We start from the raw sequence: 16,083 nt of genomic DNA on the forward strand, positions 1-16,083 counted from the left end.
AAAGTTAACATTTTGAGTCCAGTGATCCTTCTTCAGAACTTGGGAGGTGCGTTTGAATCCCACCATAGCAGTTGATGAAATTTGAATTCAATAAAAATCTAGATTAGAGACCCTGACCTAATGGTAACCACTGTCGAAAGTTGTAAAAGCCAACCTGGTTCACTCCTGTCCTGTTGGAAAGGCAATCTGCTCACCTTATCTGGTCTGGCTGCATGTGACTCCAGATCCACAGCAATGGGGTTGATTCTTAATTACCTGCTTGGTAGCTAGGAATGGGCAATCAATGCTGGTCAACAATGCCCACGTCTCATGAATACATTTTAAAAACAAGTCCAAAACCTGTTGCATTCTTTCATCTTCTCCAATCTTTAAAACTCTCTCAATTCATCATCTTTGAACTTGATTTAAGAAAGGAGGATAGACAATCAGGAACAACGTGGTAACTGAGATGTGATGAGAGGAGGCAGTCCCAAGAGACAACAATTGAGCAGAGAATGATAACAGGGGCCTTTGTTTAAATGTGGAGCCAGGAAAAGCAGATTGTTTCTATTGTGTTCTCTGGTCAGAAAATGTTTCTAAAAGTGTTCCTTTTTGTCATGGTTCTTTTAAGGACTGGAGGTTAGGCAGCATGGAAACCAGTTTTCCTAAATGCCACCAGTCCAGTGCTGTCTAGGCCAAGCCAATTCAATAGAAAGGGCATCAAACAAATAGAAGCCACTTTATTTGTATTTCTTAAGTTTCTAACACCTATTTCTGACATGGACATCGGGCATCACTTTTTGTGCCAATACCATTAAGGCAAGTGGTTCTTCCATATGGGATACTTGTTATATCATGAACCATAAGCATTCTAGACCCTTTAAAAATTAATGGCTGGTTTCTGATAGCTCTATGTGTTATATGCATGCTTAGAGATGGATGGGGAGTCGGGCTTTGTAACCAGCACTTTCATTGAACAATAAATATGCAAAAGAGGGACTTGCCAATGATGTTACCAGCTTTCCAATCGACAGATGCTTCCCTTAGTACCACACTATTTGCACAGAAATGATTGTGAAATTAATGGTTGTTTCAGAATCAGGCACTAAACTTAATTTTAAAGGGCCACATAAAACTGGCTGAAATATTGTATACTCTCTGATTTGACTTGATTAGATTTAATGTCAGTGGGTTCTGCTACAAGGACTTTGAATGTCTCTAGCACAAACAGTTCTGAACTGACGTATCAGCATGAGCTGTCGTGGGTTGTTTATTTTCTTCCTTTATCAAGAAAACTTCACCAGTTTAACAAGTGCAGTATTAAATTCCACCATGTGAAATGGTCACCCTGCAGAACACAAATGTGACAAATCCAACTATCAGAAAATAACGATTCTTTGAATTCCAGGGATATGTAGTATTTCTACTAAACAGTCAATAGACAATAATCTAAGTATTTATTTTGCAATAGGATGGTCATCTCTTGTTGTTGGGGCAAGTGTAGTAAGTAGGGTGAATGGGGAACAAATCTAGAATTGGTTTTGTAACAGAACTAACCTTGTTTCCACGGCAAGGTCAAACTATAGTGTTTCATCATAGTTTAAAGAGGTTGATTGTCGATGGGTTATCAAGCCATTTGTAAAAGAAATAGCTGCACAGGGCACGAGTTATTTGCTTTGGCTATCTTGAGATTTTGTGAAAAATGATGTAGCTGTCAGTGAAACCTGAAGAGTGATTGAATTTTCAGCTCTGACTTGCTTCCAGCCACAACATGCGAATTTCAGTTTTTGTGCTTCTTTTACCAACATGTTTATCTTCAGTCTGGGCTGAGCACAATGCGAAAAATGAAAAGGAAAGACATGACACCAAAACACAAAAAGTCAAAAAGCCCAAGATTAAAGAAAATCAAAGTGTCCTTGTGCTGAACAAAGGCAATTTTGACAGAGCCTTGAAAGAAAGCACGTTCCTCCTTGTGAACTTCTGTAAGTTTATTCAACTTGAAGTTAAGTAGAACATGCTTAGTGTCTTTAAGTCTTCTAAATGAATTAAGAGCACAACTTTTACTTTTAGGTGTGAATATTTATCAGATTGGTTATAGTTATGTTGGAATCCACTTTACTAAACTCCAAAATTTAATTTATTGCAGTAATTGTCCTGTTGCATTTGATTTTTAGCACTTTCTAGGCACCTGTTAAACACCTGTTGTTATACCATGTGCAACTTATGATTACCGGCAAATGAAAAAAGCTTCAAGGACATTTGAAATATAACAGCTTCTAACTAACATAATCTGTAAATGCATTATATGCTACTTGATGTAATTTGGAAAAGTGTTTTTTTTTAAATCAATTAATATCCTGCTAAAGCACCTCTTTATCAATTAGCCCCAGATGTAGCATTCCCATCTCAGTACGTATATAAACGAGTAAAACATTTCATTTGGTTTGCCACAGCAGCAGAGGAAATTATACTGAAAATGTTATTTTTTATATTGCTAAGAGTTACATTCCTGTTTATCTTCTTGAAATCAGCTCACTTGTTATTTCTTCAAATTACAACACTGCAATTGAATTTGATTATATTAATTGTAGTGAACTGTCATAGGAGCACAGAAAGAAATATAGGTAATTAAGGCCCTCTGGCCTGTTCTGTACTTAATGAGATAATAGCTAATCTGCAACCTGACTCTAGCTGGCCTCACATTACTTAATACCTTTAGTTAATAAAAATCTGTTAAGCTCAGACTTCAAATTTACAATTGACTTGGCATCAATTGCAGTTTGTGGAAAAGTGTACCAAACTTTGAACACTTTTTGCTGGTTAAAGCTTTTTAAAAATTTCATTCCTGAAATGTCTGCCTCTAATGTTTAGACTATGTCCCGTGGTTCGAGACTCTCCAACTGATAGAAATTGTTTGTCTCTATCCAATCCAGCAGTTCTCCATAACATCCTGAAAACTCCTTAACTTGTAAATTCCAGAGTGTGCAAAGCTCTTTCTGCAATCTGTCTTTGTAATTTAACTCTTAGATATCATTCGGGTAAATCTGGACTGCTCTCCCTCCAAGGCGAATATAACCCTTTCTAAGATTGTGGCACCTAAAACTTATACATATTCTGACACCTTCGGTCTCACCCAGGCCTTGTGTCATTTGCACCATGTTCTCACTGTATTGCTTGTGTCTTCTGCTTTCCTCTTCCTGCCTGTACTCAGATGACAACTGGTTAATTGCAGTCTTGAAAATCCAGGCCAACAGCATTTCTGGGGTTATTGATATCTGAGCTCCATTACAAAAAGGATGTTATTAAACTGGAAAGAGTGCAGAAGGAATTGCCAGAATGTTGCCAGGATGCAAGGGTCTGAGTGATAGGAAGAGGTTGGACAAAGTAGGACCTTTTTCTTTCGAGCGTAGGAGACTGAGAGGGTATCTGATAGAAGCGTGTAAGATCATGAGAGGCATGGATAGGGTGAATGCACTCAATCTTTTTCCCAGACTTAGGGAATCAAGGACTAGAGGGCACCAGTTTAAGGTTAGGGGGGAAATAATAAAAAGGAACTTGAAAGGCAACCTTTTTGCACAGAGGGTAGTATGCATATGGAAAGAGTTGCCAGCGAAAGGGGTTGAGGCGTGTACATTAACAACATTTAAAAGGCATTTGGATAAATACATGGACAGGAATGGTTTAGAAGGATTTGGGCCGAGTGCAGGGAAATGGGGTCAGCATTGATGGACATTTCCATCGGCATGGACTAGTTTGAGCCAAAGGGCCTGTTTTCATGCTGGACAATATGCAGCATGTTTATTTTCCATTATAAATGTTTAAGATGCAAAGCTGACAGTAAACATTCAATCAAGCTGAAGCTGTCTCAGACTGAATCTTTCTCCACATGCAATAGTAATCAGTGATTGGTTAGAAAATGAATCCTGTTTGAGTTTCTTTATATAACGGTATTCTTTCTTTACTACAGTAATGCACACAGAGATGATTAAATCTAATTGTCAAATATTAAAATTTGAAGAAATAACTTTTTATAATCACATTCCTATTAATGGGGGTTCAGAGAATCATAGAATGAAAGAACACATTTGGCCTTTGAAACCATAATCCATTTAGTCCTACTCTCTGCCCTGTCCTTGTTCTTTCATGATAAACCTACAAATATTTATTTTAATCTTTATCAAAAGTACCAATGTCAACACAAGAGATAGGAGCAAAAGTCGAATCGACAATCTTTTCAGTCTGCTTCACTATTCAATATGATCATATTTGCTCTTTGACTTCAACTCTTGCTCACTCTCCATATACCTTGATACCCTGAAAGACCAAAATTTTGTCTAGCCTATCCTTAAATGTAATTGAAGATGAAACATTTATATTCTCTACCCTCTGGGGAGAATTCTAAAGATACATAACCTATTGTTTGATTGAATTTTTCCTTATCTTAGTCTTAAATACTCAACATCTTAACGTGAGACTGTGCCCATATTCTAGATTCTCTAGTAATGGGAAATCTTCTTAGTGTCTATTGTGTTAATTTCTTTTATCATGCTGAATGTTTCAATGAGATCACATCTCATTCTTCGAAACTTCAGAACATATAGCCGAATTTATTCAATCTTTCACCACATCCCAGAAACCAATCTAGAGAACTTCATCCCTCAAGGCAACTATAGCCTTCCTTACATATGGAGACCAAGAATGTACACAGAACACCAGGTGTACTCTAATCAAAGTCCTCTAAAATAGGAAGAAACAGTTCTGAAGAAGACTCATATTTGACTCAAAATATTAACTCTGTTTCTCTCTCCACAGCTGTTGCCTGACCTGCAGATTTTTTCAAACACTTGCTGTTGTTATTGTCACAAGAATTATTTATTCCAGTATTCTAATCCCTTTCAATAAAGGCCAAGAAACAAAAGCAATTTATCTTCCTAATTGCTTGCTGTATTTGATTTTTTGTTTATTTGTTCAATAATGGCCAACATTTATTGCCCATCTGTAATTGCCTTTGAACAGGTAGCAATGAACTGCTTACATAAACAGTTCAGTCCTTAAGGTACATACCATTATGTTAAGAGGGGGATTCCAAGATTTTGGCTCCGTGACAATGAAAGATTGGCAATATATTTACAAGTCACAATAGTGTGTGGCTTTGAGAGGAACTTTCAGATGGTGGTGTTCACATGAATCTGCTGTTCTTGTCTTTCCAGATAGCAAAGGTTGCAGGCTTGGAAGCTGCTGTCAGAGGAGTCTTAGTGAGATATTGCAGTGCATCCTATAGATGGTACACACTGCTACTGTTGTGAATCAGTGGTGAAGGGGGACAGTGTTGAAGATGGTGGGTGGGGTGCCAATTAAGGCTGCTTTGTTCTGGCTAGTGTTAAGCTTCTTGATTATTGCCCAAGCTGCAACTATTCAGACAAGTGCCAGAAAATAGGATTAGAACAGATGGATATCTGATGAATAATGTGGACAGAATGGGCTGAAAGGCCTCATTCCATACTATAAAACCTCCATAACTCTAAAACAAATGTAGAATATGCCAAACTACTCTTGGCATCTCTTGTTGATAGGGGACAGACATTACAGAGAGAGAATGTATGTTACTCACCTTGTATTCCTAGTTTGTGACCCACTCTTCTAGCCCTAATTCAGTTTGTGGACAATGGAAACCTTCATAACATTGATACTCGGGGTAAGCGGTGATGATATTGCCATTATGTAACATGGGAAATGGTTAAATTCTCTCTTGTTTGAGGTAGTCAGTGCCTGATATTTGCGTAATATAAATATTGCTTGCCAATTATCAGCCCAAGCCTGGATATTTTCCAAATCTTGCCGAATATGGACATGGAGTAATTCGTTATTGCAAATTGTACCGCATGTCATCAGCCACTATCCCCACTTCTGCTCTTATCATTAAGGGAAGGGCATTGATATAGGTAGTTAAACCTAGGATACTATCCTGCAGTGCTGTCCTGGACTGAGATGATTGACCTGCCTGAAAGGGTTAAGAAAAGATTTACACAGGTGTTGCCTGAGTCGGAGGGCTTGAGCTATAGGGAGACGGTGAATAGTATGGGGCTATTTTCCCTGGACAGTTGGAGGCTGACCCTATAGAGGTTTATAAAATCATGAGGGACATGGATAGGAAAAATAGCCAAGGTCTTTTCCCCAGGTTAAGGGAATTAGAGGGCATTGGTTTAAGGTGAGAGGGGAAGGATCTAGAAGGGACCAAAGGAGCAACTTTTTCACTCAGAGTGATGCATGTATGGAATGAGCTGCCAGAGGAAGTGATGGAGGGTGGTGCAATTACAATGTTTAAGAGGCATCTGGGTGAGTGCACGAATAGGAGTGGTTTATAGGGATATGTGCCAAATGCTGACAAATGGGACTGGATTAATTTAGGATATCTGGTCAGTATGGACAAGTTGGACCAAAGCGTCTGTTTCCGTTCTGTACACTCTATAATGCTATGACCTCCAACAACCACAACAATCTTTGTTCATGTGAGGAATGTCACCGACCAGCAGAGATTTTTCCCTGATTGCAATTGAGTTGAGCTTTGCTAATCTTCTTGATGCTACACCCAGTCAAATGGTGCTTTGATGTCCAGAGCAGTCACTTTTACCCTACTTCTGGAATTCAGTTCTTTTGCCCATGATTGAACCAAGGCTGTAATGAGGTCAGAAGTTGGGTGACTCTGGTGTGACTCAAACTGAGTCTGAGTAGGATATTATTTGCAGGTGCCCATTGATAGCATTGCTAATAACCTCTTGCATCAATTTGCTGAAGATTAACTAATGGCATAATTGGATGGACTGGATGTGTCCTGCTTTTTATGGGCAAGATATAGTTGGGCAAATTTCTACATTGCCTGATAGATGTCAGTGTTGCAACTGTTCTGTAATTGCTTGGCTAGTTATGGATACAAATCTTCAGTACTATTGCTAGAATGTAGGAAGGGTCCATAGCCTTTGCAGTATTTAGCTTCTTCAGCCATTTCTTGATAGCAAATGAATTGGATTGAATTGGTTGAATACTAACATCAGTGATGCTAGTGTAGATAAGATGGATCATCTACTGTGCATTTCTTGCTGAGGATGGATGCAAGTGCTTCAGCCTTATCTTTCATACTGATGTTCTGGGCTATACCATCATTCAGGGTGGGGCTACTTGTGGAGCCTTCTCCTGTGCTTCGTTTAATTGGTCACCATCTTTCATTATTGGATGTGATAGGATTGCAGACCTTAGATGTGTTCCATTACATATGGGATTGCCCGGCCCTTGCTGGTTTTGCAGTTTGGAACCTGAGTTATTGTTTCATATTTAGGAATGCTACTGCTATTCCTGGCATGCTCTCCTACACTTTTCATTGAGTGGGATTGGTCCAATGTTTGATGGCAATGGCAGAGTGAGGATTATGCCCGGCTATGAGTTTATGTGTTATGGCTGAATTTAGTTCTGCTGCTGATAATGACCCATTTCATCCCATGCTGCCCAATTTTGATGTGGTTGAAGTCTATGTCATTTAGCATGGTGGTAGTGTCACATAACACGATGGAGAGTATCATCACTGTGGAGATAAGACTTCACCTCCCCAAGGACTGTGCAGAGATCATTCTACCCATAATGCCATGAATAATTGTATCTGCAACAAGTACATTGAGCGGGATGAATTGAAGAGCTTTATTCCCTCATATGGTTCGCTCACCAGCTACTGCACACTCAGTTTGGCAGCCATGTCCTTTAGGATTTAGCCAGCTCTATCAATGGTTGAGCTACCAACTACTGTTCGTGATGGATATTGAAGATAACATTTTGTATACATGCCACCCTCAGTGCTTCCTTCATTTAACATTCAAGTTGGAAGATAACAGATTCATCAGCCAAAGGCAGTAGATTCTAATTGACAGGAGGTTGCCAGTGTTTGACCTGATGCCATTAGATCTCATGGGATAGGACTCATTGTTCAGGACTCCAAGGCAACGTCGTCCCAACTGCATACCATTCTACTGCTATCCCTGCTGGATCTATCCTGCCAATGTGACAGGACATACCCAGGGATGGAAATGGTGGTATCTGAGCATTGTCTATAATCTATGATTCTATGAGTATGACTGTGTCTAGTTGCTTGACAATTCTGCCAATTTCAGCATAGGCTGCCCATATGTTTGTAAGGAAGACTTTTCAGGGTTGACATAACTGTGTTTGCATCTGGTTTTATTCTCTTTCTTAGACTTTGTAGCAGTTTAATGCAACTGAATGGTTTGCTAGGCCATTTAAAAGTCAATTACATTATTGTGGATCTGGAATCATTTGTAGGCAAGGCCAGGTAAGGATAGCCAAGGATAGTTCCTTACTCAGAGAATGTTAGTGATTGTAGTGGGACTCACTACAATCAGTAATGGTTACATAAGGCAAAAGTGAGGACGACAGATGCTGGAGATTAGAGTCGAGAGTGTGGTGCTGAAAAAGCACAGCAGGTCAGGCAGCATCTGAGGAGCAGGAAAATCAATGTTTTGGGCAAAAGCCCTTCATCAGGAAGCATACATAAGTACCATTGGATTAGCCCTGAGTAATATCCCAACAATTAAAGGGAGTCAGGGAGTTGAGTTGAGTATGGTTGCCATTACAAAAGAGAAAGTGCTAGAAAAGCTAAAATATCTTAAAATTGATAAATCTCCTGGCCCCGATGGGCTACATCCTAGAGTTCTGTGGGAGGTGGCTGAGGAAATAGCGGAGGCGTTGGTTGAGATCTTTCAAAAGTCACTGGAGTCAGGGAAAGCCCCGGATGATTGGAAGATCGCTGTTGTAACCCCCTTGGTCAAGAAAGGATCAAGACAAAAGATGGAAAATTATAGGCCAATTAGCCTAACCTCGGTTGTTGGTAAAATCCTAGAATCCATCATTAAGGATGAGGTTTCTAAATTCTTGGTAGAGCAGGGTCGGATTAGAACAAGTCAACATGGATTTAGTAAGGAGAGGTCGTGCCTGACAAACCTGTTGGAATTCTTTGAAGAGGTGACAAGTAGGTTAGACTAGGGAAACCCAGTGGATGTGGTCTATCTAGGCTTCCAAAAGGCCTTTGATAAGGTGCCACACGGGAGGCTGCTGAGCAAGGTGAGGGCCCATGGTGTTCGAGGTGAGCTACTAGTATGGATTGAGGATTGGCTGTCTGACAGAAGGCAGAGAGTTGGGATAAAAGTATCTTTTTCGGAATAGTAGCCAGTGACAAGCAGTGTCCCGCAGGGTTCAGTGTTGGGGCCGCAGCTGTTCACATTATATATTAATGATCTGGATGAAGGGACTGGGGACATTCTAGGAAAGTTTGCTGATGATATGAAGTTAGGTGGACAGGCAGGTAGTACTGAGGAAGTGGGGAGGCTGCAGAAGGATCTAGACAATTTGGGAGAGTGGTCCAGGAAGTGGCTGATAGAATTCAATGTGAGCAAATGCGAGGTCTTGCACTTTGGAAAAAAGAATACAAGCATGGACAACTTTCTAAATGGTGAGAAAATTCATAAAGCCAAAGTACAAAGGGATCTGGGAGTGCTAGTCGAGGATTCTCTAAAGGTAAACATGCAGGTTGAATCCATGGTTAAGAAAGTGAATGCAATGTTGTCATTTATCTCAAGAGGGTTGGCATATAAAAGCACCATTGTCCTACTGAGACTTTATAAAGCTCTGGTTAGGCCCCATTTAGAGTACTGTGTCCAGTTTTGGTCCCCACACCTCTGGAAGGACATATTGGCACTGGAGCGTGTCCAGTGGAGATTCACACAGATGATCCCTGGAATGGTAGGTCTAACATATGAGGAGCGGCTGAGGATCCTGGGATTACATTCATTGGAGTTTAGAAGATTAAGGGGAGATCTAATAGGAACTTACAAGATAATACATGACTTGGAAAGGGTGGATTCTAGGAAATTGTTTCCGTTAGGTGAGGAGACTAGGACCCGTAGACACAGCCTTAGAATTAGAACAGAAATGCGGAGACATTTCTTCAGCCAGAGAGTGGTGGGCCTGTGGAATTCATTGCCGCAGACTGCAGTGGAGGCCAAGACGCTAAATGTCTTCAAGGCAGAGATTGATAAATTCTTGATGTCACAAGGAATTAAGGGCTATGGGGAGAATGCAGGTAAGTGGAGTTGAAATGCCCATCAACCATGATTGAATGGCGGAGTGGACCGGATGGGCCGAATGGCCTTACTTCCACTCCTATGTCTTATGGTCTTATGGTCTTATAACTTAACCCCTGAAATCCGTTTTATTGCCCCCAAGGCCAATATATCCTTCCTGAGGTGTGGTGCCCACATCTGCTCACAGTACTACAAAGTACTATAAAACCAGAGCTTTGTGGAACTGCACCACAACTTCCACACCCTTATACTTCAGTTGTCTAGATGTAAAGCCCTCTGGATATATTAGCTTTTTTGATTATTTTCTGCATCTGTTCATGGCATTTTCAAGATCTATGCACTCGAACACCCCAAGTCTTTTTGGACATGCACTGTATTTATTTTCATACCATCTGAAAGTACCCTGATCTATTCTTTTTCAGTCCAAAAAGGATAACTTTACTCTTGATTACATTGAACCCTACCTGCCACAGTTTGACTCATTCATCTGATCTATCAATATCCCTCTGTAATTTTAAGCTACCATCTACTCTGTCTACAATGCCACCTAACTTTGTGTCATCAGCACATTTGGATATATCACTTTCTATGCTATTGTCCAAGTTGTTAATAAATAATGTGAATAATTGAGGGACTTACACAGATTCTTCTGGGACACCACTGGTCATATCCTGCTATTTTAAGTACCTGCCCATTACTTCTAGTTTCTGTTTCCTGCCACTTAACCAATTATCCATCCATAATTATTGGCAATACCTCCACTTTAGCCTTTAGTGGGCCAGCATTGTTCTGACCACCCACTTTCCGGTAATGTAATATAAAATTTTTTCTTATTGATTTTGATAACCCTTGCAAGTTCCCTTTCATAATCCCCTTTAGTAGCTCTTACAAGCTGCTTTGTGGCTAGTTGTATTTTTGCGTCTTTCTCATTCGGCTGGATTATGCTGCTTTTCATATTTTTGTAAGCCCTTTCTTTTAGTTTTATGATGTTCCTTATCTCTTCAGTCATCCATGACTGTTTTTTTTCTATGAAGTGGAACTTTTCCCTCTCAGGGATATAAGCTTGTTCTGTATTGCATTAATGTTTCTTTTAACATCCTCCACTGTTCTTCAGTTTTGTTACTCATGAGCAAATTTTTCCTGTTTATTATGGACATTATCTGTCTCATCACAGTAAAATCCGCCTTCCCTAAATCTAAAATTCTAATAGCTGATTTGTGCTTTTCGGTTCAGACAACACATTGAACTAGATCAAGTTCTGTTCTCTAGTTGGATTACCAACTAAATTTGGCTCATTATGAAATCCAATATTGATGTCCCCTTATTTCATTTAAGAAATATTGCTGTAGGAAACTATCCCGGACACACTCCAAACATCCACCACTTTTCTGATGTGCTTTCTTCCTCTCCCAATTTCTTTTAAAATTTAAATCCCTCATTACTAAACCTCTGCCATTGCAAAACACTTGCCTATTTTCTGCAATTATATAATCTTGCGTTCCAGAGCTGCTACCTGGATGCTTTCTCTTCATTATATCCACTCTTAGCACTGAAGTGCTTTTGTTTCTAATCAGTAAGGTGACTTCACCTCCCTGGCCATTTTCTTTATTCATCCTCTGAACCTTATAACTTGGCACATTTAGTTCCCAGTCCTGACCTCCCTGCAGTTATGTTCCAGTAACAGTTGCTATATCATAATCTCCAATTTGAATCTGTGCCTGGAGCTCACTTAGCTGTAGCTCATACGGTTATGTGACAATACATTAACACCAACGCCCGAGTCCTTATGTTATCAGATTTCTGTGTGACACCTTGTCAAATGTGGAAATCCAAGTATACGACATAAACTGGATCCCTTTATTTAAGCTGCTAGTTACATCCTCAAAGAAGTCCAATAAATTGCCAGATGTCATTTTGCTTTTGTAGAACTATGTTGACTTTATTCTGATCATTCTTTAATTTACTAGTCATTGCCAAAGCTATCTTAAGAATATATTTTAACATTTTCCTGACAACAGATATCAACTGACTTCTACTTCTCTGTTATACCTCTCCCTCCTTTAGAAGGGGGTGCACTCCATGCCATCTTCTAATTTTCTAGGAAGTTCTGGAAAACATGCCAGAGCATCAATGATCTCTACAGCTGTCTCTTCAAAACCATAGACTGTAGGTTATCGGTTTCTCAGGACTTGTTGGATTTACTCACAAGATTTTCCAGCACATTTTCTCTGCTAATGTTAATTTCAATGTGGAGGAGCCAGTGTTGGACTGGGATGGACAAAGTTAAAAATCACACAACACCAGGTTATAGTCCAACAGGTTTATTTGGAAGCACTAGCTTTCAGACCGCTTCTCCTTCATCAGGTGGTTGTGGAGAATAGGATCGTAGGACACAGAATTTATAGCAAAAGTGTGGTTTTTCACAATGCTAATTTCCTCATTCTTTTTAGCACCCGAGTTAGCCTCTATTTCTGGGATGCAACTGTGGCTTCTGCTGTGAAGGACAGAGACAATATTTGCTGAGATTCTCTGTCACTTCCTCATTTTCCTGTCTTTGTTTCCACCATTTACTTCAGCTACGATCTTCATTTTTCATATACAGCATTCGCGAATGCTTTTTCAAGCTGTCTCTTACTCCTGGCTAGTTTTCATCAACTCATTGGTCGCCCTTTGCGAGTTTCTAAAACACTGTAAATCCTTAGACTGAATATCATTCTTTGCAACCCTCTAAACCTGTGCTTTTAACCTAATTTGATCCTCAACTTCCAATTTAAGCTCTGGATGGATTTTTCTTGCTGATCATTGTTTTTCAATGGGTAGTATCTTTGTTGAACATTTTAAAATGTTTCTTTAAATGTTTCCCACTGTTTATTTGCAACCACACATTTTTATGTGTGTATATGTAACACACTATTGCCATAGATGTAACACAATGAAAATTCACGACACTTTTTCCCAGGATGGTGGGACTACCTTCTAAAAGAAAGCTGGGCCTGTGTTCTGTAGAGTTTGGAAGAATAAGAAGTGATCTAATTGAAACTTTCAAAATGCAGAAACAGATAGACAGGGTAGATGCAGGTAAAATGTTTCCCCTGGTTGAGAAGTCTAGCACCAGAGGGTGTAATTTCGACCAATGATGAAGAGAAATGGTTTTACTCAGTGGGTGGTGAATACTTGGAATTCTCTACACAAATGAACTGTAGAATTCAATCTTCATAGATGTTTAAAGTAGATGTTGATAAATGTTTGATCATCAATGTCATAAAGAGTTTTGAGAATGGTGTGGTTAAAAGGAATAGAAGTATTCAATCAGCCATACTCGTACTAAATGGTGGGTCAGGTTTGATGGGCTAAATGGCCTACAACTGTTCTTATGGTCCATTTTTCTAATTCACCTTTGCCAGTTCACTCCTTACATAAATGCCACTTTGTTTAAATTTAAGATTCTTACTTGTGATTGGAATCTGTCTCTCTCAAGCTTAACAAAAGTCAACTGTCTTATGATCATTATTCACCATAAATTTTTACAACGATATCACTAATTATCCCTGCCTCAATACACAATTGCAGACCTAAAATAACTTGATCTCAAGTTAGTTCCACAATGTCTTACTCCAGGAAATTTACACACGACATGCAAATTCTTCTTCTAAATCATCCTCAACAATTTGATTGGTCCAGTCTATATGAAGATCAATGTGCCCCACAATTTTTATGTTGCTATTTTCACAAGTGCCATTGATCCATTATTTTTGTGGATCTATTCAATTTCAGGGCCTCCAATGGCCTCCAAGTGTTAAGGTAGACCTTGGTACTTCCCATATCAGGTAAGGATGTAAGGAAGACAACAGAGAATCTATTCCAAGTGTCTTATTATATTACATTCCTGCCACCCATTAGGGAGCAGGCTGGTCATTAAAGTCTGCCATTTATTTATTGCCAAAGGGATTATTGTGCATTGCCCCTTGACCCAGAAGATGGCAACAAAGTGCAATCAGCAGGTGCTTGATATATGACAATTCTGTCCAATCCAACAGTAATTCAATACAATTTGATACATCAATATCATGCAATACCAATACAATACAATTGACAATGATAACAAAACAATACTGTTTACTGCAATGCCAATATTAAACAACACTAATATGACGTATGATTTAAAAGAATACAAAATGATTTTATTAAAACATAAGGCTTTTTTGGGAGCTTGACATGGTAGACACTGAAAGAATGATTCCCCTCAAGGGGGCATCTGGAAACAGGGGACACAGTTTCAAAATAAATTTCAAAATAAATCAAGGATTTGGAAAAATTTCTTCTCGGAGAGGGTTGTCAATCTTTGGAATTTTCAACCCCTGAGAACTGGAAAACAGGGACTTATCTGTACCATGTTCCAGTCCATCAATAACATCTTCATCTTTCTCCATCTCATCACAGTTCACAAGATGCCGATTTAGTCTGTGTTCATTTTCTCATTGTCATCATCAAACTCTCATCCTAGTGCATCCCAACAAAGTGGTGATCTGCAGGAAAGGAAAGCACTGACTCAGCATAAGTATCCTGGGACTAAAGAAATAGATAACTGTACAAAAGCTAGTGGCTATGCATTGGTTTGATTGTTTTTGCATACTTCCCTTAAAAATGGAGAAGCAGGTATTGACTGATTTGCAGATTGACTTTGATTGACTCAGGCATTGCCATGGGGAAAGCAAGGTGTACTATAGAATCCCCCACCTCTCTGATAGTTGCTTTCAGAGAATGAATTGACTATTGCTTCTAGAAAGCATAAATGAACCACATTACAAGCCCAAAAATAAAACAAATAAACTGTAGATGCTGGAGATCAGAAATGAAAGCAGAAACTGCTGGCAAAACTCAGTAGTCTGGCACCATCTGTGTGGAGAAAGCAGAGTTAATATTTCGAGTTTGGTGACTCATCAAAACTGAATTTACCAAACTTGAACTGTTAGCTGTGCTTCCTCCACGCAATGCTGCCAGACCAGTTGGGTTTTGCCAGCAATTTCTGTTTTTGTCACGTTACAAGCTCAACTGATTTTCTTAAATTGGTTAAAAAAAAATAACTGTCGATGCTGAAAACCAGAAACAAAAACAGAAATTGCTGGGACAACTCAGCATCTGTGGAGGGAAAGTAGAGTTAATATTTCAGGTCCAGCAACACTTCTTGACCCTTTCAGCAATTTCTGTTTTTGTTAAATTAATTGTTGTGTAGTTATGTGTAGCAAGTGCTGAACAGTCATGAAATCGCCTCCATGTGTGAGCTGATTGACTAGTTTGTATTCTGCCTATTAGTTAAAACTGAAGGAAAATGCAGTTTGATTCAATCGGTATATATTGCCTCTATCCGTGACATCACAGGGCCATTGATTTTATCCATAATGTTACTCAGTTGTGTGGTTTGCAGAACATCTTGTGGACTGAAGCAGCATGGTGTTAATGGAAAGTACCATTCACATGTTCACTGCACGATAGCAGCATGAAATAGTCTGCTGAAAAGTTTGAAATGCTTTGTCTTTCCAGGGTAATTTAGTTAATTTTCCTTTGGCAATGGTTTGGAATTTGATATCCTTGCACTTGTCCGATGAGCAGAGAGCTAATAGCTTTGGCAACATGTTTTTCATTGCAACAATACTCTCAGCTTTCCTTTGGGTTTTAGCTTGGCATCTGTATCTGGAACAAGGCTGTGACTTAGACTGGAGACAAACAGTTTTAGCACAACAAATCAACTATTGGTAAACAGTTGGCAAAATGAGAGGGCCTGTGAATACTTCTACCAGAAGAAGTAAAGCACATAAATGCATGATGCCAATCCATATGAGAATAAAGAAAACACAGGAATATTAGATTTCTTATAGTGTGGAAACAGGCCCTTTGGCCCAACAGGTCCACACCGACCCTCTGAAGAGCAACCCACCCAGACCCATTCCCCTAAATTTACCAA

General features: G+C 39.3%; 1 protein-coding gene across 2 annotated transcripts in view; it reads left to right on the plus strand.

Annotated features, from left to right (window-relative positions):
* The first annotated feature begins 1,674 nt into the window (after positions 1-1,674).
* LOC122560438 (protein disulfide-isomerase-like) overlaps positions 1,675-16,083 on the plus strand; it is a 38,011-nt gene continuing 23,602 nt past the window's right edge. Inside the window, exon 1 of one of the 2 annotated variants that reach the window (XM_087998088.1) lies at positions 1,675-1,961. In XM_087998088.1, the coding sequence (XP_087854214.1) occupies positions 1,751-1,961 (211 nt within the window). In that variant the 5' untranslated portion in view covers positions 1,675-1,750. The remainder of the gene's footprint in view (positions 1,962-16,083) is intronic. The other variant, XM_043711071.2, reaches the window with a different exon arrangement.

Source organism: Chiloscyllium plagiosum, unplaced genomic scaffold (genome assembly GCF_037043375.1).
Source record: "Chiloscyllium plagiosum isolate Xiang-an unplaced genomic scaffold, Cpla_swu_hap1 HiC_scaffold_20, whole genome shotgun sequence".
Classification (NCBI taxonomy): Eukaryota; Metazoa; Chordata; class Chondrichthyes; order Orectolobiformes; family Hemiscylliidae; genus Chiloscyllium; species Chiloscyllium plagiosum.